The sequence below is a fragment of the Calonectris borealis genome, chromosome 3, assembly GCF_964195595.1.
Source record: "Calonectris borealis chromosome 3, bCalBor7.hap1.2, whole genome shotgun sequence".
In the NCBI taxonomy this organism is placed as follows: domain Eukaryota; kingdom Metazoa; phylum Chordata; class Aves; order Procellariiformes; family Procellariidae; genus Calonectris; species Calonectris borealis.
Window position 1 is genome coordinate 122,696,486 of NC_134314.1, and position 25,375 is coordinate 122,721,860.

At 43.8% G+C, this 25,375-nt stretch overlaps 1 protein-coding gene across 2 annotated transcripts; it reads right to left on the bottom strand.

Annotated features, from left to right (window-relative positions):
• Positions 1-1,494: 1,494 nt before the first annotated feature.
• LOC142081473 (D-beta-hydroxybutyrate dehydrogenase, mitochondrial-like) lies at positions 1,495-17,881 on the bottom strand. 2 transcript variants are annotated; one of them, XM_075148193.1, is made up of 4 exons: positions 17,458-17,804; positions 8,274-8,426; positions 5,336-5,466; positions 1,495-2,496 (listed from the first exon to the last, which is right to left on the bottom strand). In XM_075148193.1, exons 1-4 carry the CDS (start codon positions 17,801-17,803, stop codon positions 2,149-2,151), a joined length of 978 nt encoding a protein of 325 aa, XP_075004294.1. In that variant the 5' UTR covers position 17,804; the 3' UTR covers positions 1,495-2,148. The 2 variants fall into 2 exon arrangements, with proteins under 2 accessions (XP_075004294.1, XP_075004295.1); XM_075148194.1 differs by lacking the exon at positions 8,274-8,426 and having other exon boundaries at positions 1,501-2,496; positions 17,458-17,881.
• Positions 17,882-25,375: the final 7,494 nt, after the last annotated feature.

Below are 25,375 nucleotides of genomic sequence, written 5' to 3' on the forward strand. Positions count from 1 at the left end.
GTAGCTGTTTTTCAATTAGCTTCCACGCTGACAAGTTAGACAGCAATGAAAATACGAACTGCCTTCATTTGTCCCATCTGTTCTCATCCGGCCTGGCACTGTACTCCGTGTGAGATACTATGCACTGCAAGTTCTTAGTTTTGAAGATGAAGGAATAAATGTTCTGGAGTGTTCCTCATCTGATGTTACCTGAGAGTAACTGAAATATTGATCCCATGCTTCACCACACACACAGCAAATAAAGGAGGAATTTTCAGTTGGAAGTTACTTCATGTCGTCGGTATCTGGGAAGCAGCTCTTCTGGTGGTGCTGGCTCTCAGCAACAACTTATTGCAGTAGCTTTTAGAAATGTAAATAGAAGGGAGACCATGTAATAGAAAGCGACATTGTCTTTGAGGCAGAGAGAAGCACATGTATCCTGGGCCTGATGGAGAAACACCTGGGTTTCAAAGCTGCTTGTTGAGTTCAGTGCTACTTACTGTAAGGAAGGGTAATCTGCACAAAGAACAGCTAAGAGCATGAAAGCAACTCTTGCAAAGCAATGTAAGGCTGCTGAAATCCCTGAGGTCAAGCAGGGGGAATTCCTATACAAGAAATCAATTGGTTCAGTTGGAATAAGCCTTGTTCCTATTCCCTTACTTGGCCTTGCTTAGTTGTGGTTAAATGAGGAGAGTAGATGGTAATCATCTGATTACATTGCTGTTGACGGGCTGTGGAACAGGTGGGAGCCCTGGCTTGTCCTCTTGCCAATGCCAGCTCCAGGGATGGGTCCAGCATTTGGAAAGAGAAGTAAGATGTTCCACAGTCTAAAACAGGTGCTGTAAGATGGCTGTTCCACTGCTGAGTGTATCAGGAGAGGACCTGGAATAGTCAGTCTGTTTACTCATCTCGCCTGTGTTCCTGACTCAGACTGCCTGATTACCCACCACAAGAGAGAGTAACTTTTTTCAGTAATTAATTAAATATATTAGGAAAGACTTTCCAGGTATAGGATGCAATTTCTGGTTCAGACCAAAAAGTTAACTAGGTCAACTTAGAGCAGAGTCTTTGGTTTGATATGGAAGACCTGGTATGGGGGAGGCTAATGCTCCATGCTGCTGCCCGGTATCTACCAGTGTCACCACAGTTGATCCCAGCTATTCTGGGATCTTTTAGTCCCAGAGTTCTTGAATTTTGTACCATGCCACAACCAAGCCAAACTTAAAACTGTGTATGTGTAAACCAACAATCTTTTCCACAACACTTAGTAGGAAACTGCTAATGAAGCCACTGTACTCAATTACTCTCATAGATACATGTTAGTAAAGTTTTCCTGTTCATGTTAATAGATTTTTTTTTCATCCGACTTTATCCCCTATAATAGTAGCAAAACCAGAGCTCAGGGCTCAATATGTTCATTCTAAGCTATAGGTTGCTACTGCATATTGATATCTGTCACCTTGGTGTTTAGCTCTGACTACACTTTAGGCTAACGCATTGATTAATCCAGACATTAGATAAAAGATAGATTTTATTTACGATTGAATATTCATTTCTAAATGGAATATGCTACTCATTTTCCAAAGTCCATGACATTGGCTTTGTTACAGATTTATCCAGAACACCTGAAAAAGTACTGAACACTGTTTCCATATTACAACTTCATTATTTGACACTTCCTAACTTTCTACAGCTCCTTAACTCCATTCAAAGTATTTCAAGCTCTATTGCTCATTCCTAACTTTTCCATTAACCTCTTCCCATCCCCTCTAATAAATTACTACTCGGGTTCCTACAAATAAGGTATTTTCATCTCTGCTGTAATGATTTCAGGTGTGCAGTTGCCCTGTAGGATAGGCTCCATTTTGTCTCCATCATGTCTGTAACAGAGTAACAATATTGCAATACCTAAAGCAGCATAAGTGGCCATATTTTTTTTTCCACATGGGAGAAATAAAGTTACCCAGACAAATGGATTAATTTTACACGGGGTCCTGTATATGGTTCTTTCCCTATGAATAAGCGACAGTTCCAACTAGGGAGACCCTCCAAAGTTTGTATCAGTTAGTTGGTGTCATTATACTGATTTCTGGGGGCATTACATTCAGCCCTGGCTTTCACATTTTAAAAAACTGCCCCGCCTGAGTCACTGAATAGTACCAACACAGGCTATGCCAGTTTTACTTTACTCAGAGCATAAGACAAAACGGAATCCATCACAACGGTCGGGAATAAAGCACACACAAACACCAGTGCTTTTTCCTTCAGCTTCGCTACCATGTAACGCGCCTTGGGTGCAGGAGACATTAAAGCATCTACCATAGCATCTACAACTTCATTGCCGTTAGCGCTTCCTTCGCTGAGAATGCTGTTGAAAAAGTTTGCCCGCTCTTGAATGTACTCCTTACTGTAAACTGCCTTTTCGTCTTCACTGAGTTCATTCCAAATCTCTTCGGCACTGACTGGTGGCTGAATCTTTGTAGAGCGTGCATAATTTCCTGGCTGAATAATACAGACCTAAAAGCAAGATGTAAAACTTATCAAGATGCAATCAGTCATTCTGAATTCAGTCAAATACTATAGTCAGTAAAACAGATCAAAAGCTTTTTGTAGATTTCTTCCAGAAAATGCTTTGTTGAAATTTTAATCCTGAAAACTTGATTGAAATCAAACATACTCCCGTGAAACATTTAAGATTGCAGAGGTGCTTTATTCTGACTTCCTCATTTCGCTCTGATGCTAATGTTTTGACTACTCAGCATACCTTCACAGAATGCAGTAGTGCATCTTTGATTTTTATAGAATGCTTAATGGTATAAATGTTTTGACGATACTGAGACAAAGCATTTCAGTATGACTTTGATGTCTCCAAAGTGGAATACTTTGGTTTTTTCACTCAGTGGCGAATCTTGCAATTGGTAATTTTTTTGCCCCAGTTTGGGACAAAAGGAGATGTCAAAGAAAATTAGAAGGTCCTGGGGAAAGAACTGCTGTTTTCCCCAAGTAGGTGTAATTAAAAGTAAAATAGGTCTTGTCAGCCAAGTACAGGGGGGACCAAAGGTCCTGGTCTAGCTCTCACTGAAGTCATTAGCAAATTTCCATAGATTTCTGTGCACGTAGATTTCAATTGAAAGCACACAAATCCTTTGCTGCTCCGCCTGTTTTCTTTGCATGTGTTGTTGCTGCTGTTCTGCTAACTTCTGAGGCCTCTGGGGAATTTCAGAGCAGGCTGCGCACTCACAGTACGCGTGCTTTTCCTCAGTTAGCAGCGGGCTTGTTCAAACTATTTGTAGATATGCAACATTAAAAACTCCATGGCATTTAACTGACCTGATTTCTAAAGACTACAACACGAGGTGAGGAAAAACGGTGCTGAGCTGTGTAAAAGACTTGGGGATCTGACAGGCGTTCTCTGGAAAGTCTGTGGTAATACAAAACCTTCATGTCTCCAATCTGCCACTCAGCCCATCTACCAGAGGCTGCCACCTGTGTGTCAGCACCGGCAGGTGCCTGCCTCTCGGCCCGCACGGCAATCGGCGCACTGCGTACCGGAGGGGTTGGGGCGCAGGTGCTGCATGCGGAGAGCAGGAAGGGATGCGAGTAAGCTCCAGCAGAGAGACTGCCTGCGTAGCTGGGGGCATCTTATGCTGCCTCTGGTAGGTTTGTCACGGGGCATCTGTTGGAGCCCTCCCTTTGGGTTCTATTTTCAAAAGTGTTTAGTATTAGCCAAACTAATGCCAATAGTAAACTTCCCAGTTTTATTTTAAACAAAGGAGGTTTGAAAACCTCATGTTTTGGAGCTTTTTGGAGTTGGCTAGGAGAGAAGGAGAGATGATGCTTTTTTCCCCTTGCTTGATCTTCTGTAGCCTTCTCTCTAATAGAAGACACATACTTTGTTTCCTGTAGGCAGCCAGCTTGCCTGGCCAGAGTTCAGTGGGACAGAGCCATAGCTCCATCTGTTCCTTGCCACCTCTGGGCGACTTGCTCCGGAAAGGACAAAGGGAACGACAGGGCAGGGGAGCACAGGGAAGAGGAACTGTGTATTCTGCAGGCTCTCTGCAGGGTAGGTTCTGAGACAAATGCCAGCCAGTGTCTTGCGTACCGTGAGAGACGGAAAAATAACTCTCTCATATATTCTGGAAATGTTTGTCAGCCTGGCTCACTGTATTGTGTGCCGGGGCTATTCCAGGGGTGGGGGAACAGTAAAAATCCCAAAATGACCAGAGTAGCTAACCTGTTAAACTAAGCTCTTCCATGCATTTGAGATTATCCTCAGCTAATTGGTTCAAATCCTCATCATGCTGTGTGGTATTAGGATGTGTAAAATCACTTGCATTTTATAGCATTTTATATTTATCCAAGAGGGGTAGTTAATAGATGCATAGCTGTAATTTCTTCCAACACAAAGCTTACGACTAGTGCTGTAAATCTGTGTACGTAAAGAGTACACCAATGTAAATCCTGTAGGGAAGACTTTTAGTGTTTGAGGAGAGTGTTTCAGCAGTGGAGTGACTCCAAGGAAAAAGCCTAGTGAAGCTACTTAGTGATCTAAGCTTCGGTTTTGACTATCAGTGTTGCTTAGACAGGGCACTAAGAGCACTCTTAGAGCCTCTTAGGTTAAGAGAATAAAAACATAATTACTCTGCACAATACTGCCTCTTGCAGTGTAGCTGTTCCCATAAAAAGGAAGGAGCTTTTAAGCACTGATGTTGTGAGAGAAGGGGGAGAGAAAGAACCCCTCAGGTAGGTGACAAGCCTTCCTTTTTGCTGCACATCACTCACACCTGGGCTCTTTGCTCCCGCAGCCACCCCAGAGAAAGTTTCAGTTACCTGGTACCGTTAGAAGCTCTTCACAGAGCATGGCACTGCTCAGGCAGGCCTGACTCAGAAAGTTTCTCCACTGTAGAGGATGTGGAGAAAGGGTGGAAGTTGCAGAGTTGGCACAAAGTGGAGGAGCACTATCCCACAGCTTCTCAGAACTGCAAACATCACCCAGGTCTGCTGTTCTCACTGATTTCCAGCTCACTGATTAGCTACAGAGAAACCACCTCATTCCAAAGTGGTTTCAGCACCCATGGATTCAGCTCTGATCTCTGTCACTTGGATGCATGGATGTTAATTTGCACAAGATTAGATATTTTGCATACGCTTGTTCTTGTTCCCTTGGCCAAAATTTCCACCCCCATGCCATTGTCTGGTATTCTTTGTGCAAGTCACTTGCTTCTTTCCCCACAAAAAGATACATTTCAGCTCTGTAGGAAGTTTTCAGGAGTGAAACTTCTCTCTTTCTCATATGAAAATAAATGTTAGAAATAGCAGGGAGTTTCACACAACAGCTACTCATTACATCACTTACCCGGACACCAAACTTCTTCATTTCCAGTCTTAGAGCATCACAAAATCTTTCAATAGCTGCCTTGGTCATAGAATAAATGCCATTTCCCAGAGAAAAATAGGCAATAATGCTGGACATGAAAACAATACGTCCTAGAAAGAAAATAGTGCAAATAACATAACTTCACTCTCAGTCTTTAACATAGAATTGATTTATCTGAGTCTTCTGACCTGCTAATAAGGTGGTATTTAGCATGATGGTGTTTTACTACATAGTATGCCAAAGCTGGGCTGTGTAAGTGTGCACTCCCAGCACAGAACTGCACTCAGCTCTGTTAAGCAGAGAACTTCACACTAAAATCTTCCTTCCACCTAGTGACAGATGCTGGACTAGAGAAAGCTTAACACATTCCCAACATGCTGCTTATTCCTTCTGAGTCCGAGACAGGATGAAAGAGATGGAAACAAAGCAGACCCCTAAAAACTTTAGACTGAAAAATAGTAACAAAAGACTATACTAGTAATAGGAGAAAGACTGCAGAGGAGAGGAGCAGATGATTTTCCCTGGGGTGGATATATGACTACTAATCCCTTTTTTTTTTGCGCTAATGATGTCTCTGCACTGAGACTGGCTTACAACTGTGCATATGAAGTCAAAATCAGACTGTACAGTGATAAGCTTCACCAGAGAAAGGTGACTTGACAAAATGTGTGCAGCCTTACACTGCCTTGCTGTGATTTCCCTGATCTGTGCTGCTTTTTTCCCCTTTATAACTCTTGCCGAGTGCAGGCATGCCTTCAATAGCAGAGATTTCTGATTTGAGGCACTGGGCTGTCATTCATTTTCATTGTTTACTTGTAAACTTCTAGCACATAGTCATACCATAGAGTAAGAAATGTGTGAATGTGGGTCTAGAAATACCAGAGGTGAGAGAGAAGATGGCCTCGTCGCTAACAATACAGAGAACATAGTTGCACTCCTATTGCTGCCACAGATGCAGATAATGTCCGGGTCCCAGATTTGACCAAATGGTATATCCTTGTGGGATACCAAAAGGGTACTGTGGGAATGCAGTGAAATCTGTCATTCAGAATTAGGTTCCATGCCTTCCAACACAGCATCTGGAATAAATCTTATATCCAATAATGGGAGAACAACTACCAGCTCGCTGATCAAGACACTGCATCAGCTGGCCTGGCCATCTGGAAAAGTTATGGGGAAGTGTTGCTCCTCTCAGAGTAGGATACTTAATTCTAGGCTGGAGGGTAATACCTCCCTTTACAAGTATCAATAACCTTGAAGTTTTTCTCAGAACAGGTGCTTATCCTAAAATGGCAGTAAGCCCCTTCCTTCAGAAAACAGCTACAGTAAGTGATGGTAGGACGACCTCTGCCTCCTTTATCCAGTAGCTAAGTGATTTGGGGCACACCCCCAGGATGTGAGACACATCATTTAACTTCTCTCTTTGCCTAAGGCAATTGAAAACCAGCTTTCCAGGAGAACGCTCTAACATCCATAATTCAAGCTTTTCATTTGGAGAGGCCACTTGCTGCCCCCAGAAACATGAGCTTTAGCTGTCCTGGCTGGTCCTGCAAGGAAGGAGACAGGAAACCTAGGAGTCTTCTTAGAAGTGCCCTGGCCTCCTCTCCTACATAGATGGGACTTGAAAATGGAGTGCAGGCAAGTCAGCGTTGACAGCCGGGAATAAGATGCAGAGCGCTCTTTTGAGATAAGGTACTACGTATGTGCAGCCATCCAGACCCAAATCTTCTAAAAGTTTATGCATGTGCTTAGTATCATACACACAATTAGTCCCTTTCGCTTCAAAGTAACGCCTTGCAATTCATGAAGTCAGACAAATGCCTCTGGTAGATCAGCATCACAGAGTTTTAGCATAAGTAGGACATCACAGAAAAAAAGTGATGTCTCCCCGTGTAATGGCCACATAACACATCGCTGAGTATATGCAATAGCACATTCTTTTACAAAAAACACATTCAGCTTGCAGTATTTAAAAGTTTCTTCCTTCTTGCATCAAAATATCAACCGAAGGCAACCAAGCAGAAAGAAGCAGAGTAGCCAAAAAGGGGATGCTTTTAGCTTACCAACATTTTGTGTAACAGTGACATCTGGGGCTTCCAGATGAAACCTAGCCCTTACCGTGCTTGATGCTGTATACACACAGAACAAATCCTCACCTTAAAGAGCTTACAACTTAAATAGACAAGCTAAGCAAAAGAGGGAGAAAGGAAAAGGGTATCTTTGTTTTCCAAATATAGATGGGGACAGGTAGGGAACAAACTGCAAAGCAAGTGAGATATGCTGCAATGCTGTAGAGAGCTATTTGAACCATTTCTTCTCAGAAGAAAGGATAAAGCCCATGCGTATGGAGGTCCATGCAAATGCATTTATCCCATTCGATATCCAGGCATCTCTGTACAGCACTGTTTCACATACTTGAATTTCCTGCCCAAGGTCATAGAGAGGATCTTGCTGGGCCTGGAACTGGAAGCTGGATGTCTCTAGTTCATCTCTGTAAGATCATCCTTCCTCTCCTAATTGCCAAACAGTAAAATAGTAAAGCCTAAATAATAAAGTTAAGCAGGAGTTCATTGGATCTTTGTGTTTTCTGATTGTCAGTGCTTACAAAGTCTTGTCTGGGCTTAATAATATACTGTAAGCATTTTTTTCTCTCTTTTTTGAGTCAAACACTGGGATAATACATCGTTGTAAATACTTTTTTTCTATGTATTGTAAAGACAGAATATTTAAGGGTATTTTTTCCCCTTACGACTTTACCTTCTTTTCAGGATCAAGTTGCTCTTTCAGGCCACACAGAAGGAGGCTGTCATTTCAGTTCAATGAGAGACAATTAAGGCTTCTTTTATAGATGCTACATTACCCTGATTATAGTAAGCTAATTATTCTACCACTCTAAATAACAGTGGATTAGCATTACCCTTGTATTTCCTTAGAAGGGGAAGAAATGCCAGGGTTGTCCTGATGCTCCCAAGGAGATTCACATCTGCAAATTTTTCATATTTCTCAATAGACAGCCACCCTGTCTCGCCAAATGTTGATATTCCTGCATTGTTGACAAGCCCCCAGAAACCTATGGAAGAGAAATGTCTCAAGAAGCATTTTTCACTGCAAAACAACAACCATTAGGTGATGAAACACTAGTGATTTGGACCCTTGGAAACAACTTTTTAGTTGTGTTATCTTTTTGTCTTTTCCACGTGTAAGTGCAGGCATGTTTTGTTTAAGGAAGGAATGTAATTGTGGCCATTACCTGGACTATATAAGTCTCAGTGCTATTTAATAATCACTCACTTTATAGTCGTCTTAAGTTATTTATGAATAACATGATCTGGGAGACTACATCTTACTGCCAATGCGGTGTACCATGATATTTTAATTACTTTAATCCCACCGTGTGCTATGAGCAGCTTTGTGAAAATTATATTAAGCAGTCTAAAGGCTAAGGGGTAATATTTTCAAAGTGCCTGACTAATTTAGGAGCCTAAGTCTTGGCTCCTTTTCCAGGATTTGAGCTTCAATTCCTTCTGAAATCAGCCAGAATCAGGTACATGGGTGCAGCATTGGGTGAAGTAACCAAGTAAGGTCAGTATTTTTTTTTATTTTTTACTCTTGGACAACTCTATTCCCCACATAACAACGGGTTTTGGTGCTAAGGAGCCCAGCCCCCTGCAATGCAGTAAGATTCCAGTGTTTACAAGCAGAAATTTATCGGCAGCAAAGCTTGTTCTGACACAACTCTCTGCCCTTTAGCCCAAAGCCACAGCACGCTTCGTGTGAGCACTGTGCAGTGCTAATGACCTCGACTGTTGGAAATGCTTTTTCGTTGAAGTGCAGAGTGCTCACAGTTTGGAGCTGACGTGCTGACTAAACACTGCTTAAGCCATGCTGATTTGTTCTTGCCTTCAGAGCACATACCTGTAGATGTACTGTAAAGCAGTGAGTGACACGGTGCTTTTGAAAACACTCCTGTTTCTGTCCTCAAATCCTGACTGAGGGTATTTCTAGGGTGACCAGCAGTGTAACTAAGAACTATGTAGGGTAGCCTGACTTGCACTGAAATAGCCTATCTCTGCCAGCCTTGACAATTTTGCTTAAGGATTTTTTTTAAGATTTCTTGTACATGTCTGAGGGAAATGATTGTTTTGTCATGCCTTCTACAGGATCTCCAAGCCTAGGCTTCTGGTGAGGCAGAGTGGGTAACAGTGCCTCTCTTCCTTCCTCTGGACACAGGGTCTGGGGCATGGGTGTGACGCCGACCCAGCTGTAGCCTCCTGTACCCGTGGTGGCAAAGATGTTCTCAGGGGACCTTTGGTCACCCTGGCGAAGGTGCTGCAGAAACTCTTGGGCTGAACTCTTTTCTTTCTGATCTTCTCTGACAAAGCTACTGCGATGATTTCATGATATCTTGGTGTTTCCAGAGCCCTGCCAAGAACTGCTAACACAGGATTTCATTTACAACAATAGTAAAGCTGAAACAGACAATTTTTTGAATTAGTTTGTAAAGCAGACCTCTGTAAGCTTTCCTTACATATATACACTACTTGTATTATGTAATGAAATTGGTATTTAAACAGAGAAAGAAACAAAGTTCTTTCAGAGAACATCTCATTTGCAGAGCAAAACACTCAAATTCAGGAATTTACCACACAGAACTTAGATAACTCTGTCCTCCAAAGAGAATAAATCATTATTCCGCAATCCGTCACACAGCCGTCCTTGACACTGGACCTCTCTTACAACTTTAGGTACAGACTGACTGCTGTCCTGGTAATGCAGCAGTTTCCTGTGTACTCACCTCTTTTCTACTGCCCCAAATGTTAGTGGACAGAGGAGAGGAAATGGACCAAAAAACTGGCCACTGGAATTGGGCACCCTCGACTTCCTTCTTCCTCCTGCCATTGCCCTGTTGTTCCAGGCCTTTCCATCATTCTATGGCTTTGTTTCTCCTTAAAATGGAACTAGCCCCATGGGATTGACCTCCTTGTAAAATGCTTCAAGATCCATGGATTAGAGAGTCCTCTGTAAAAGCTAATTATCAATATTTTTGTACTTGCACATGATCTGATCTGCAGACGGACTGAGTAGCTGCATACCCCATCTGTTTCTACTTAAGTCTGGAGGTCTCTGTACTCAGGTTTATTTTTACATAACCTAACTCTAACACAACACAAACTAAAGCCTGGCATCACTGTAAAAGCCGTTCCCTGATCTTCTCAGCTTTACCTTTTCTAATTAAAAAAAAAAAAGTAATTTTGCTTCTGCCACTGCATCCTGCACGGCACAGCAAGAACACTTGCTCCACATATCCCTGAATTCATTAGGGCTTCAGAAATACAGCCATTAAACTTCAGGCAATTGATTTTCTCCCTCTTTCTCTAAAATGTGAAACACAGGATTTAGCTTGCAAGGCTTAAGTTTTCTCTCCAGCCGTTTGCCTCATGCACTTCAAAGACTCCGGGTGGTTAGTGGTGAGGCCAGCCTGTGTGTATAAACAGGCAGAGTTCACAGAATAATGGCTCCTTCTTTCTGTGCAATGGCCAAATCAAAAGTCAAGAGGAGAAAAACTGGCTTGAGTTAAACTGAAACAGACTTTTCTGAAGCGATGATTAAGTAAAACGTAAAAGGAGCTTTTGCTTAGGGTCAGCTGAGTTGTTTGCCCTCAAGCGAAACATATTTTTTCTTAGAACATTTTGGCATTCCTGAATGGGAAATGTTCTGATATTTTCCACAAATTTTCCTGCCACTTTGTTCAGTTGAATCAATTAGCAAAATTTTACCCAAATAACAAACAGTTCATTATCCCCTTATGCCACTTTTTCAGAAAATTTCCTACCTCCTGGGAAACAACCTGCCTGGCTATGTACTCAGGGTACTTGAATCTGCTTTGGTTTCCTTTCCTGAAATATTTGTGGTAAAAATTAATGTTATAAATGTGCATACAAAATATATTGTATATTTGCTTAGACAAATGCAGCTCAGGTAACCTGAGAAATACAGTCCTTAGATGGAAATCTAGAAGGACAAGGCACAAGTAAGGATTGAACAGCAGAAGTAAAAAGACATCGTATTTCCTCAGGGCGTCCATGCACAGACATATTAGGAAAAAGCAGTTGATGTTTGATCTGGAAGGGAGAAATTACTCAGACTGTCAAAACAGAACTCAGTCCAAGCACAGTTTAGGAAGAGGGCTGTTAGACTATGCTACAGCAGGCAGGGAAGAAATAAAATGAAAAGCAGAACTGGATGTCAAAGAGATTTTCACTGATCTCTGTGTTGGGAAAACAGATCCTGAGGACAAAGATTAAGAGATATAGCAGGGGATCTAAAGAATCACTTTAGGAAACATAACTTAAGATTAGTGAGGTTTTCAGAGAAGAACACTAGCTCTCACATAACTTTCCAGATAATTTCTACTTCAAGACATGTTGACCAAAAGGCACATATCCAAAGTCCATTTTTAGGTCTAAAAGATGCCCGATTTTTTTCCAGAAACCCTTAAAAGTACTCTTCCTATTCAAGTCAATCAAGCTGCGTGCTTGCAAAACCTTTTGAAAATCAGGCTGTTTCTATGTAGGTGCCTACACACAGATAATATCTGAATCCGGCCAGATTTTCTAAACTCGAACATGTATTCTTGGTATCACTGATCTTTGGAGTTTCTCATCTAAACCTGAGCCCATGCAAAAATGACAGGCTCTTTCCTGAAAGATTCCAATCCAATACTAAAGGAAACCAGCCAAAGGAAGGAGAGTGTGATTTGCCATATTCCCGCTGCAAAAATGAAGAGGGGGAACAAGCCAATCTGTCTGTGGCAATGCAGGGTGTTCCTGGTAACAGGTCAGCTGAGACTCCTGGGTTTCAGATATGTACCATCCTTTGCTCAGAATGTTATGCTGTGGTTGTCTTCGTTGCAAGGACGGGTCTATATGAATAGGAAGTCTGGGCTAAAATATGGTACCATGAGCCTACTGGGTGGATTCCATGAATAGGAAATCTTAATTAAGTGGGGGAGAGTATTTAATAACTTTAGAGTGGGAGGTAGGACTAAAACTAATATCCCTCCCTTCCAGCTAGGTACATGTCACCCACCCGCAAGAGTCAAGGAGGGGAAGAGAAATTCCTGTTTTAAACAGAAGCAGCAAATCAGAAAAAAAATGAGCTTTGCTGTAGATCTTAAAGAGAGTTGCAAATCAACATGCTCCAAAGTCCCCGTCTACTTCATTTTGGTTTTAATGCGCAAATGCAAGAAGTTTCTTCTTTTTAAGCAAGAAAGGACTCTTAAGTATTTTAGAAAGTCATCTTAATGGGCATGCAAGCCATAAAAACAACTAAAGAAAAAGAAAGGCATCAGAGCCAGCAGATTTTTGTGGAGGGACAGTTAGTTAGCTGTAGAGAATGAGCTACGTACCATGGAAATTGATTTGCCATCCTTTTCAGACTGACATAATTTCACAGTCTAGAATAGAACAAGTATTTACAAGGAAACAAACTATGAAATGGCAGAATGTCCAGCTAGGTGTGTTACCAGTAGTTTGGATTTCTGCTTTTGCATAACAGAGAGAGAGAAGACGAGATGGAGCTTGGGTTAGTTATCTCATGGTTATGGCATAACTAGAAGGTATAGGGAGTACTGTGCTTTATTCCTGAGATTTAGTTGTACATTTTATACTCAATAGTCTCCTTAAAGCAGAAATTATCCTGGGCACAGGAAAATACCAGAACACGGTATTCCTCCATCCTGGATGACTTCCCTTACCACCAGCAACTGCTGAGCGAGGCTTCTTGGATTCATGCTCCCCAGACCCAGGAATTTCTCATGCTTTTCCATGCAGTGAACTGAGTCAGTGGGAGAGCGTGACTCTCACGTCCAGTGGAGTCCACAATTAGGTGGTTAGGTTTTTCATTGGGACTCTAGGCAAAAAATACAGGCTTCACAGTGTAGACCTGCAGCCTGTTCAACTTAGGTCTAGGTTTGAAGCAACTAAAATCTGCCGAAGAACAAGATTCAGGAGGGACTTGAGCTCTCTGAGACTGTTCATTGCCAGCTTCTTGTCTGGAGAGCCCTCCGTTGTAGATTGTACGCTCTTCAGGACAGAGACTCTCTTACTTTGTCCATATGTTGGGTTAGAACAAAAAAGTATGTGCTGCTGGCTGGGCTCAATAGGCTTTATGGAAGTACAAGCAGAAACAAGAGCATTCTGCAAGTTTGAAAGGAGGAAAATAGTGTTTAGAGGCATAATAAATGCAAGAAAATGTGTATTTTCATCAACTACAAGAAAAGAACAAAATTTTGGCTTATCAGTCAGATTAAGATGACTTGGAAGACAGCATATCTGCCAACGTCTGACATTCAAAAAAGTCATACTTGTCTGAGATGCACAGTCCATGGAAAGGGTGATACTGTAATCATAGAGAATAAATATTTAATCTTTACCAGGACTTACTCTGAGCTATTTAAATAGCATTTAAAAAGCGATTGTTGTTTAACTGCTTTCTCATTGTTTTGGTATATCATCTGGGGTTTCAGTTTGGAATGCATACCCTTTGCATCTTTACCATTAAACCTGGAGATTGCTGAAGTGGTTTCTTTTTGACCGTTTTTTGAATTATACGGGAGTGTTTTAGTGATCTGAATTTATAAGTCCAGCACGCTGGCATGATGTACATAAAATCTTTGGCACCTCAGTGAAACTGATTATAGTAAAAATGGCATAAAGTGCAGAGAGGGAACAATCCCTAAGCAAACGCCTAGTGATTCTCAGTTTCTACAGGGACTTGCTGAACAGAATTATCCTGTTCTGAGAGAGGGGGAGGGAGAGACAGAGACAGAACTGTCCAACACTACTTACCAGCTAAAAAGGACATCCAGAACACTGCCAGTAACTATTTTAACGGTGGATGTTTTCACGACTTTTTAAGTAAGATAATTTATGATCTACTATAATCTTTCAGCACAACCCTGGATTCCTACATCAGTTTGAATTGTTTGTGCAAAAACCAAAAGCAGATTTTCTATTTGTCCAATGCTTATTTAAAACAGTCTACTGGACTCACCACCTGCTCTTCGTTCTCCTTACTACAAATGTCTGACACATACTTGATTTTCAGTTTGGTCAGTCTCCTGGTATAGGCTGTGGATGCTGCTGTCTGTGATCCACTAGGGAAAATGTCCTAAGGTTTCACTACGGAACGTTCCTTAACCGGTGGGACATTGAGGCACACGCTCCACTGCCCACCCTCTGGGAACCTTTGGGTAGCAGATACAATGTTTTGTGCAGTCACATAGTTTTCCCATCTTCTAGGTACTTTCAGAACATAAATGCAATTACAGATGGTTCAGAATTCTCTTTCCTAATGAAAAAGAATTTCATTAAAAAAAATCTTTGACCCGAATGTAAAAAAACTACAATTCCTATCTTTAACAAATAAATTGGTTAATATGAGAGCTAACCTTCAGTTGAATCGTTAAATTTAAGTTGTTTTTATAAAGTTAAAATACCAAAGAAAACAACACATCTATTTTCAGGGGTGCCAAGAAGGAACACTCCTACTGAAGTTTTTTGCTTAAAGATTCTACATAAGTAGAGTATCCTCACATTTTCATTAAGTTTGAGATAAAAATATTTATGCCTCTATATTTTATAAGTTATGAAGATGACTTGTGGCATTCACTCCATTAATAGCAGGCATTAAAATAACTCCTTTGCTCCTTTTTATTTAATAAACTTAGGAGGAAGATTACTTGATAATTGGGATTTTTCCCAAAGGGCATATGTGCTATCTGGATCTATAAAATTACATTTTCTTTTCTGCCTTTGCAGCGTACCCTCAAAATGCTGCAGCAGAAAAGCCAACCGACAATGGAAAAAGGTTTCATAAAATGTGTGCTCTGTCTGTGCGTGCCCAGCCCTGTGTTACGGGTGTAAGGGCCTGACTGACAACCCAGGAAAACCACTGCCTGTACATGTGCTGTGCACACGCTGCATTTTAACACCAGCTGTGCTCAAGTCTCTTTTCTGGCCCCTCCAGCAAGCCCTGATGTCTCTGGCATGATTTGCCTTGATCTGAAGGCGTGTCCACACGCCTACGAGCAGCAAGGACGACCAGCAAGTTAGCGCTGAACTGTGGACTCAAGAGTCTACATGACAGCATGAACACGACCATTGCATAAGCTGCCAGAATTACCGGATAAATTATCTGTAACCCAGAGTTTCAGGTGACCCAGTCCCCATCGAGCCTATAAGGGCTTTTGTGAGTCATCTGCGTTGTCTCTGCAGCTTGGGAAAGAGCCTGAGAGGGGAAGGCTCTGCCTCTTAATCAGATAAGGTCAAGATCAACCATAAATACACACACCTAATGAGCGGTGTCTAGGCTTTTTCTTACTTCACTTCTCGTTTCATCCCCTTCCCAACGTGCTAATGAACCAGGCAGGCAGAGGCCTTGCATTTCATTATCGTTCTGCGTGCTTTATTCTCTGCTTATACTCCCTGTGTGAGCAGGAAGTGTTTGTCTGCAATTCTGAGGGAATCTTACTTCTGAGCCTGAGTAAGCCTGCTCTGAGCCAAGCATATCCCCCAGTATTACACTGTGTAACTCCCGCCCTGCAGCCTAAGTGGGAAAGGAGGTAACTGTGGTCCTATTACCCTGTGCTGGTTTTGGCTGGGATAGAGTTAATTTTCTTCACAGTAGTATGGGTCTGTGTTTTGCATTTGTGCTGGAAACAGTGTTGATAACAGAGGGATGTTTTCGTTACTGCTGAGCAGTGCTTACACAGAGTCAAGGCCTTTTCTGCTTCTCATCCCATCCCACCAGCGAGGAGGCTGGGGGTGCACAAGAAGTCAGGAGGGGACACAGCTGGGACAGGTGACCCCAAGTGACCAAAGGGATATTCCATACCATATGGCGTCATGCTCAGCACATAAAGCTGGGGGAAGAAGGAGGAAGGGGGGGATGTTCAGAGTGGTGGCATTTGTCTTCCCAAGTAACTGATGGAGCCCTGCTTTCCTGGAGATGGCTGAAACCTGTGATGGGAAGGAGCAAATGAATTCCTTGTTTTGCTTTGCTTGTGCGCGTGGCTTTTGCTTTACCTATGAAACTGTCTTTATCTCAACCCAGGAGTTTTCTCCCTTCTACCCTTCCGATTCTCTCCCCTGTCCCACTGGGGGGGAGCGAGCGAGTGGCTGTGGGGTGCCAGCTGGGGTTAAACCATGACACACCTGCGCCCTGCCACGTATTCTGAGGGGATAACCCAGGATTTAGGTTGTCTGCAATTATTCTGCAATCTAAAGTCTATCCATTCCCCTGGCTGTACACTCCCTGTACGGTGTATAATTGACAGGTTTCCTTTTAAGTAACCTGTCCATGGAGTACCTTGACAAATCTCAAGTTGTACTGAGAAGCAGCTGGTTCGGTATGGCACGGCAGCTGCCCTCTCTGCATTTCCTTTATTTATTCCCCCTTTCACAAATCATGCCTAGAAATACATCACCTTGCCACCTCCTCCTGGGCGTGCACACTTGTTCTTCTCCACTTTCCCTGCGGTTTCCTCCTGTCGGATACCTGCAGAGGGATCCCGGGGGCCCCTGCGCTCGAGGATTTCCTCTTCTGGTAGAAAGGTGACGCTCACCCGTGGCGCACTGAAGAGCGCACCCACTTTCCACTGTCGGCATCTCTGGATAGGCCCCAGTTTGTGCACGGCTTAGCTAAGCGCCAACGCATTTTTAATTTAAAATATTGTAGTTATTACTGGTAGCGGTAACTGCAATTAGCACCACTAGTGCTCCCTGGCCACAAGCCGTGCCGGTCCAGCTGACCCTCTCAGGCAGCTCCCTGCCAGCAGCCCCTCCAAGCCCCGGGCGAACCGAGGGGCCGCTTTCGGGGCTCCGTGTCCGCCGGTCCCGCCGCCCCTAACCGCCCCTGCCCGCCCCTCACCCTGCCCGTCAGCCGCCTCGCCCGGGCCCGCGGCAGTGCGGCGGCGGATGGGGCCGGGGGCCGGGGAGAGGGGGCGGGCGCCCCGGGGTTCGGGCTGGCGGGGGCCGCTAGCGGCCGGTAGCCTCCGCCGCGGCCGCCGCCGGTCGCAACGGCCTCCCCGCTCGCCTCACCTCGCTCGGGCAGGTGGCTGAGCACCAGCTCCTTGGCGGCCAGCACGTCGCGGGCGCGGGTGACATCGAGCCGCAGGACGCGCAGGCGGCCGGAGCCGGCGGCGGCCTCCCGCTGCAGCCGCCGCGCCCCCTCGCCGCCGGGGCAGAGGCAGCCGGCGAAGACGGTGAAGCCGAGGCGGTGGAGGCGGAGCGCCAGCAGGTGCCCGAAGCCGCTGTCGCAGCCGGTGATGAGCACGGCCCGGCCGGCTGGCTCCAGCGGCGCCGCCCTGCGCCGCCACCGCCGCGCCAGCAGCAGCAGCAGCAGGAGGAGGAGGAAGAGGAGGAGGAGAGGGGCCGCGGCCCACATGCTGCCCGCGCCGTCGCCGCGTCGTGTGGGCGGGAGGGAGGCCGCGGGGAGCGCCCTGCCCGGCCGCCCGCCATCCCCTCCCCCGGGCAGTGGCGGCCCGCAGGCACCGCCCTCGCCCCGCGGGCCCCCGTGGGCTGGCGGGGGGCCTAGGGCCGGGCTCCGGCCCCTCCGAGCGGCGGTGGGGAGAAGGGCCGGCATCCTAGTGAAGCTTCAGGCTTGGCAGGGGTCTCTCGCCACCGGGGAGGGGGGACCTCTTTGACCCTCATGCTTCTCGCGGCTTGTTTGGGAAAAAACAGCGCAGGCTGTAAGCATCGTGTGCTGGCCTGTCATCTGGATCTGTGCGGTCAAAAGGGAGCTGGGTTGTGCGGAAATCCAGTGCTGAAGTTACCATGGACAGTTCAACCTCTCTGCTCACCTGAGTTTCACACAGTCCCATCGCTACAGACTAGCCATAGGGTATGAAATGAAAGCAGCATGAGTATTTCTAGCACCGTGAAGTGGGGATTTCTAATACAGCTGCATTAGTGTGTTATAGTTGTTGTATTTTATGTTATAGTATTAAATTGATGTGGGTTCTTCATGGCCCAGATCTGTGCCTGCTATATTATACCAAGGGTGCCTAAAAACACTCGTGGTGAAGGCAAATGTCTGTTTCTTGTAGGCTAAAATGACAGCTTTACGTTGCTGAACAAAGATCCTTGAGAGCTAAGATTACAGGAGAAATTTGATTAGGCAGTGTTTTCTCTGCCCTTTCTTTCATCTGAGAAACTCTCCAAGCAGCTATTGGAAAAGGGATAGTATGTCATATCTGCCTCCTCTGAGTAAAATGAAATGGTTGAAAGAACCAGATGCCTTTTTTAATTGCAATTTAAAGTTGGCTTGTGAAAAATACAAAGGGGCCAGAGTAATTCATTGACATATACACAGCAACGGAGGAAGCAGCAGGACTTAACACGCACAGGGATGTCCTAATTATTTGCCTAATTTTCATCACTGTAGCTCCACAGTCCGCCTTGTTCACTTTTAGTAGTTTGTCTTAAATACCCCCTGTATCTGGTTGTGGCAGAGAGGGTTCAGAACTGGCAGTGCCCTGCTGTCCGTGAGTCTCCAGAAAAATAACATTCTAAGGAGAAAGGGAATAATTATTGTTTAAATCTCTTTTCCATGGGCTGAGGCATTCATGTGTCTTTACTCTTGTTGGCTGCCCATCTGTCTAGATTTACTTTAGCTTTACATTGGTCAGTGCTCTCTCTTCTGCACTGCTCAGGTCTCCTGTAAGCATGGCGTAATAGGACTTAAAGCCTCAAGTGGCTTGGAAAAGGAGGTTATGCTTTGCTACTGAGAGACAAAATAGGCAGTAGAATGGTTAAACCCAAAAGAAGATATCCAGATACCTGTTCTCAGTAGGATTTATTTGATCATGCTCCATCGCACTGGGAGAGGCTGTCCTTTTTTAGCCTTCAAAAGATCACTCAGTCTTCTGCAATTACATGAGTCACAAAGCTTTGTCTTTACATTTAAAAAAATATTATGCAACCCTCAAAATCATGAGAGTTGATAACAGCCTGCCCTCCAGCCAGCTTCCCTGTCTGGTTCCCTCCGGCATAAAAAGATGGGGAGGGATTCCAGATTCACCTCCTCCATGCCTCCTGCCCACCTCTCCTCTGCGTCTGCCAGTCTCTACTCTCTCAGCTTTCGTGTCCCGTTAATAACATGAAGATCACAGGCAGTGACAAAACCATTCTCCCGAAGAATAAAAGGTGACCCAGCTAACCTCTGAATCTTATGCTGTCTCTATTCCTAATAAACTTCAAAAGATATTAAAAGTGTGGCACACAAATGTGGCACGCTTCTGTCTGAGAACAGGAGCAGTATGTTGTCAGAGCAACAGAAAGGCTGAAAGTTATGGATTAGAACTGTATCCTTCACAGTTAGAAACAACTTTATGACTACCTAGTCCCGTAAATGAGGCCACTTAGGTCTACAGTGCAAAGTATTTGCAGTAGAATTTCTCTATTTGTTGGAATGATTTTCCTCTGATTTATATTATTCTGTTCCTAACTAAAATATATATATATGTGTGTACAAACACACACACATATGCATACATGTTAATATTCATACTGAATTTATAACTCTATGTTTTGTCTAGTTTCTGAAATCCCTTTTTCATCTTTAGAACTCATTTTAATTAAAAAGTCTTAAGTTTTTATCTCTATCTTAATCTGCTCTACCTCTTATGTAATTCAAGTCAGTTGTGGTTTAGCCTGTAAACCTGTAGCAAGTTTAAGCAAAGGTCTGGATTTTGAGGAAGTAGATGAGGAAATGGAAGATGCTTAGAGGCTGGTACTGATGAGGATCTGGACAAGTCTGCACCTAGAACATGCCCAGGGATCTTGACCAGGTTTCAGCTGGGATAGAGTTAATTTTCTTCTTAGTAGCTGGTATAGTGCTGCGTTTTGGATTTAGTATGAGAATAATGTTGATAACATACTGATGTTTTAGTTGTTGTTAAGTAGTGTTTACCCTGGTCAAGGACTTTTCAGCTTCCCATGCTCTGCCAGCGAGGAGGTGCACAAGAAGCTGGGAGGGAGCATAGCCAGGACAGCTGACCCAAACTGGCCAAAGGGATATTCCATACGATATATGTCATGCTCAGTATATAAGCTGGGGGGAGTTGGCGTGGGGGGCAGTGATCGCTGCTTGCGGACTGGCTGGGCATTGGTCATCAGGTAGTGAGCAATTGCATTGTGCATCACTTGCTTTGTATATCCTATTATTATTACTATTACTATTATTATTACTACTACTAATATTTTACTTTATTTTATTTCAATTACTAAACTGTTCTTACCTCAACCCACGAGTTTTCTCACTTTTACTCTTCCGATTCTCTGCCCCATCCCACCAGAGGTGGAGTGTTTAGTTGCTGGCTAGGGTTAAACCACGACAGTCTTCCACGCTTCCTGAGAGCCTTTCTGGGAATAGCAACCTGTGAAGCTTATTCTTAAAGCTTTCCTCTAGGTCACCCAGTAAGTTTCACAGTGTGAAATAACAAGTTGCTACCGTTAAAAAACTGAAGAACAAGTTTCCCAGAGGCATTATAATCTCTTCTTAGGTGATTAGATAAGCAGATATTCAAAAGTGCTGCATTCCTGAGGACCACAGTGGCTGCAGTTCTTCCACACCTTGGAAAATCATGCCATTTCCAGAAGTACCAAACTATGGATTTAAGGCATTTAAGATTAGGTTCCTCTTGGGAAAAATACTGCTCAGATCTTACTAGCTCTATTAGTTATTGTTCCGAAGTAAATTAGATGGAAAAAATGATGCTATAACTTTTTTGTTGAGCAGGGAAGTGTTGCCATGTTGTCCCTACCCTCAAAACACAGAGTCCATTTCTAAAGGGCTGTCAGTTTGTTCTCGGGCAATGGCTGGAAAGGACCACGATAAAGGAAAGCTGGGATGGGCTGTGCTCCTCCAGTTCACCCCAGGACTTCCAGCCTGACTTCAGGGAAGAAAGATCTGCTTTTTACCTAGTTCCTGAGCAGAGGGTCGGTGGCTGTGAGGAGCAGAGCTTGCTATGGAACATTTAAATAATATGCACAGACTTTTGTCCAGCATAGCTCTGGTAGAAATCAAGATACAAGGGAGGGGAGGAGCGGTGTAGCTTTTCTCTGCCCTTAATCTGCTTCTTATGTTTTTGCCTCTTCTCATGTCTACTCACCTCTGTTTATTTTACCCATTCTCTTGTTCCTGTTCCCTCAGCCCCTCATCCCTCTACCCCTCCTGGCAGTCTTATTGCAAATTGGAGCCATCTCAAAATTTGCCATCTGTCATGCTCAGTGGTACCCACTCTCAGTAGTGGGTAGGAGGAGTAATTATATTTGATGTCTTTCTTACAGCCTCAACTCTCCAGCTTTGTGTGGAAGTCATTATTATTTTTATTTTCTGAAGCAAAGATGAAACTTTGATGACTTTTCAGGTAACTGCAGAGCCATCCTTGGTTTCACAGGAGCCACTTTTGGTGCAAAGTCTCTCTTTGCCAAAGCTTCAGAAAAATGCTGAGAATGTGACAAAGTGCCTCCTAAAAGCTCCAAATGACCAAGCAAACCTAGGAAACGATAAACACAGACCCCTGTTTTGTTTAACATTCTTAAGCTTTTGAAGCCAGGTTCATGATTTCCAGGGTGCAGGATCAGGATTTCTGACTCGTAGGAGCTGTCTGTGTTACACGCACTTCACCATGAACGCAACTCTTCTCTTTGCCATCTGTTGCATCTTGTCGGCTCCGAGTCCAGACCGTTTAGCTTGCCTCTTGCTATTGTACAGTGAATAGCATAGCATGCTGCTGTTAGCTGGGACTTTTTGATACTGGTACAGTGAAAATGATGCTTATCTAACAGAAAGAAACATGAAACACATCTTGACCAGTCCACCTGGATAGAAGTTTAGCAAAATACATTCCTACCTTCTAATGCTAACACACAAATGACACTGCTTGCTGCAACTATCCAAAAAGAAATTGAATCTGCTTCTGCAGGCAAGCGTTTCAGGACTGGGAAAACTGGCTTTCCAGGAAGAAAATTAAAATAGTGTATTTTTGGTGCAGTTAGACAGCCAAAGACAATCTGAACAGAAATGCTTGCAGTTTTTAGAGCTGGCAAGCCGTGCGTCCTAGTTCAGGATTCAGCCAGTGAATGCTCTGCTGTGGTGTCAAAGGAAGGGAGCCAACTGAAGGCTGTCATTGCATGTAATTAGATAGGAGCAGTTGCATGTGGGCTGTGCATGGGGAATATCAAGTCTTTGAAGACTAAGCAGGATGTCTGGTTCTGCATAATGTGATGAGCTTTATTAAAATCTTATTGCATATTTTTAAAAACCCTGGACTCAGTTGACAAAACAGATTTAGGATGCCACGTGTATTGCTCAGCGTGTCATAAAAGGGAGATGGCTTCCTTTTAAAGGGCAAAGCAGGAATATCTCTACCCATGAAATATTTTCAAATACCTGTCACTGCGTACAATGTCCAGTCTATTCCAGAGATGAAGTCTTCCATTTGTCAGAAGTTATTTTATTAAGTCGCTAGGATTAAGTCCTTTCTGGCAGTATTGGAGTAGTAGCAAACAAAGAAAGGGAGACGGGAGGGAAATTCTCTTAGAAGCAGGAAAATCCGCCTTCTCCTCTAAACTGAAGTGACTGATCCTCTTTAAACTGGAACACCCCTGGCTCAGGGACAGATATGTCATGGTTCAGCTGGTGTATTCTTGTGCATGGACAGTGTGGAAACTGAAAAGACACCCTATACCTTCCAATTATTACATTCCAGAAACAAACAAAAAATTAAACACTGTTTTGTCTCATTTCTAACTTGCAAGACAAAAGTTAGATGATTCTGACTTGAAAATGATACCGCAAAATGACCCAAAGGGAGTAAAAATGCTTAGACTGCTGCTCCACACAGACTAATACCCATTTCTATCATAGAAGGATATCCACAGCATAGCAAATTGAGAGCTTCAAGTGGAGGTGGAGGATAAGGATGAGGGGAGATCAAGTTTCCTTCCCTTCCTGGTGACCAGAGCTAGAAAGTGCTAGAAATCAAAGTGTTTTTCTTTTTACCTTAGCCATGCAATGCAGACATAGTTAGATTCATCAGGTAAACTGTTTTGAACCTGAGGGTTACTGAAAAAGAGGCACAACATTATGAGATTAGGATTTATCTCTGGTTAAAAGTTAATTCAGATATGTTTGAACACAGTGGCTCTTCTTGAGCATCCTCATATGATGAAAAACCCTTACACTGTTGGACTGTTGGGAAATTCCAGTGCTGTCAGAGTAGATACAAAATCAGTTCAATGGTGATAAACTGATCCAGCATAAGCATTAGCAAATTTTAAAAGAATTTTACCCAAGCCCTAAATATCTCACTCCAAATTTGACCAGAATTAACTTTCAATAATTTTGAGTAATATTGTAAAATAAGTGCCTGAAAAAGCAGAGGACACATTTACATTGATTTGACTGCAAATTCTCACAATGCAAGAGGTAGAAACGTGAAATCTGACTCAAGTTGCTATATCCTAAAAGATCAGCAAGAAAATTCCAGGACCGTCCCTCCTTTCTGAGGGCATAGCTTACCTCTGTGAGGACAGGGTGCTCATGAAAACACCAGGGTCCATTAGCAATTTTTAAGCTAGCCCTTATTGTCTCACATCTGAACTGGAGCCAAAACTTTCTGAAGTCAATACAAAGATCTCCGTTACTTTTGGATGCCTGATTGCACTGTGTCGATGCAATGACAGAACAGCAGTAGCCTGGAGCTCATACAATGACATAGGCAGCAGGGTTTTAGCTTTTGTGTAAGAAGTATGCTGAGCTTGCTGTTTCTGACCTTAGTATTCCACACCGGCACCTATAGATTTGCCCATTAAAGCTGTTATTTTTATGGAAAATCTATCCTACCAACCATGTTACAAGCTGAACAACTCCATCATCTCTGCTCCCCTATAATCTTGCAAAGCCAGGGACCTGAAGTTTTGCGGTTTGCTTAGATCAGCAGAGCAGAATATTGACAGCACCGTGTTATTTGCACTTGGGAGTTGTTATTTCCAGGAAAATGCATGTGCCAGACGATGCCCACGAGATGGCAGCCTGGGCAGTAGAGAAACGGGTCCTGTTTATACCTGCAGGAAAAGAGGATTATCCTGTACATCTGCCGCCTTCCCTCTGCAGGCAAAAGTGGCCTCTGCTCTGCAGCCCCTGCCAGCACACTCTGCACAAGGTTTAAGTGTTTGGATAATGCCATGCAGATGTGCCAGCTCTCACCTGCGCCGCAGGATCTGATGGGTGGGAAGCAGGTGAGACACGCTGAGAAGCATGGAAATGCCACAGAGAAACCAGACAAGCTGGAATGTTTTAGAGGTATAGCACAAAAGTTACATCCCTGAAAACACAGAGTCTGGAGGGGGGATGCAATGAAAGAGACCTAGGAGGCAGACAGCCAAAAAATGCTTTGTGCTGATTAGCGGCAAAAGAGCTCTGAGTTTGCAGTGCAATAAATATACATGAGCACAGGAGGGTGCTGCTCCTTTTCTGACTTTGCATAAAACAGTATCTCTGTTCTCGGCTCCTTGGTGCCATCGACTTACAGGCTTCAGAAGGACATATGTTCATTCATCCTGGACAAAGACCTAGGTGAGGCTAGCAACTGAACAGCCCCAGATGGCTACATCTTTCTAGGGTAAAGTAACATTCACATGAAGGGCAGATCGTGTTTTTAGGTGATGATCAGCCAGAGCCATCAGTCTGCTGGATAAGCACCCATCCAGCAGGTCTGTCAGCCTGCAAAATGGTGTCCTAAGGACTTAGTTCTGGTACAGGTGAGGGTGCAGATAATTTGCTGTCATCCCGCACTAGTTAAGGGAATAAATCAGAGGGCTGGTGGTTTATGGGCCCATTTCCCTCCAGCTCAGTCGTTCAAGGACAACCCAGAATGTGGCACATAATTTGCCAGTTGGTCCAAACTGGAAGAGTCTAGACACTGATTTCTACTAGAAATAGTTCTATGAA

What these genes read in the sequence shown, in the direction of transcription:
- LOC142081473 (XM_075148193.1), bottom strand. Translation starts at nt 17,803, where the DNA reads ATGTGGGCCGCGGCCCCTCTCCTCCTCCTCTTCCTCCTCCTCCTGCTG. An exon ending in CCTTCTAAGGAAATACAAGG is followed by an intron (nt 5,467 to 8,273) that starts GTAATGCTAATC and finishes TTTTCTTTCTAG; the next exon opens with GACGTATTGTTTTCATGTCC. An exon ending in TGAAGAAGTTTGGTGTCCGG is followed by an intron (nt 2,497 to 5,335) that starts GTAAGTGATGTA and finishes TCTTGCTTTTAG; the next exon opens with GTCTGTATTATTCAGCCAGG.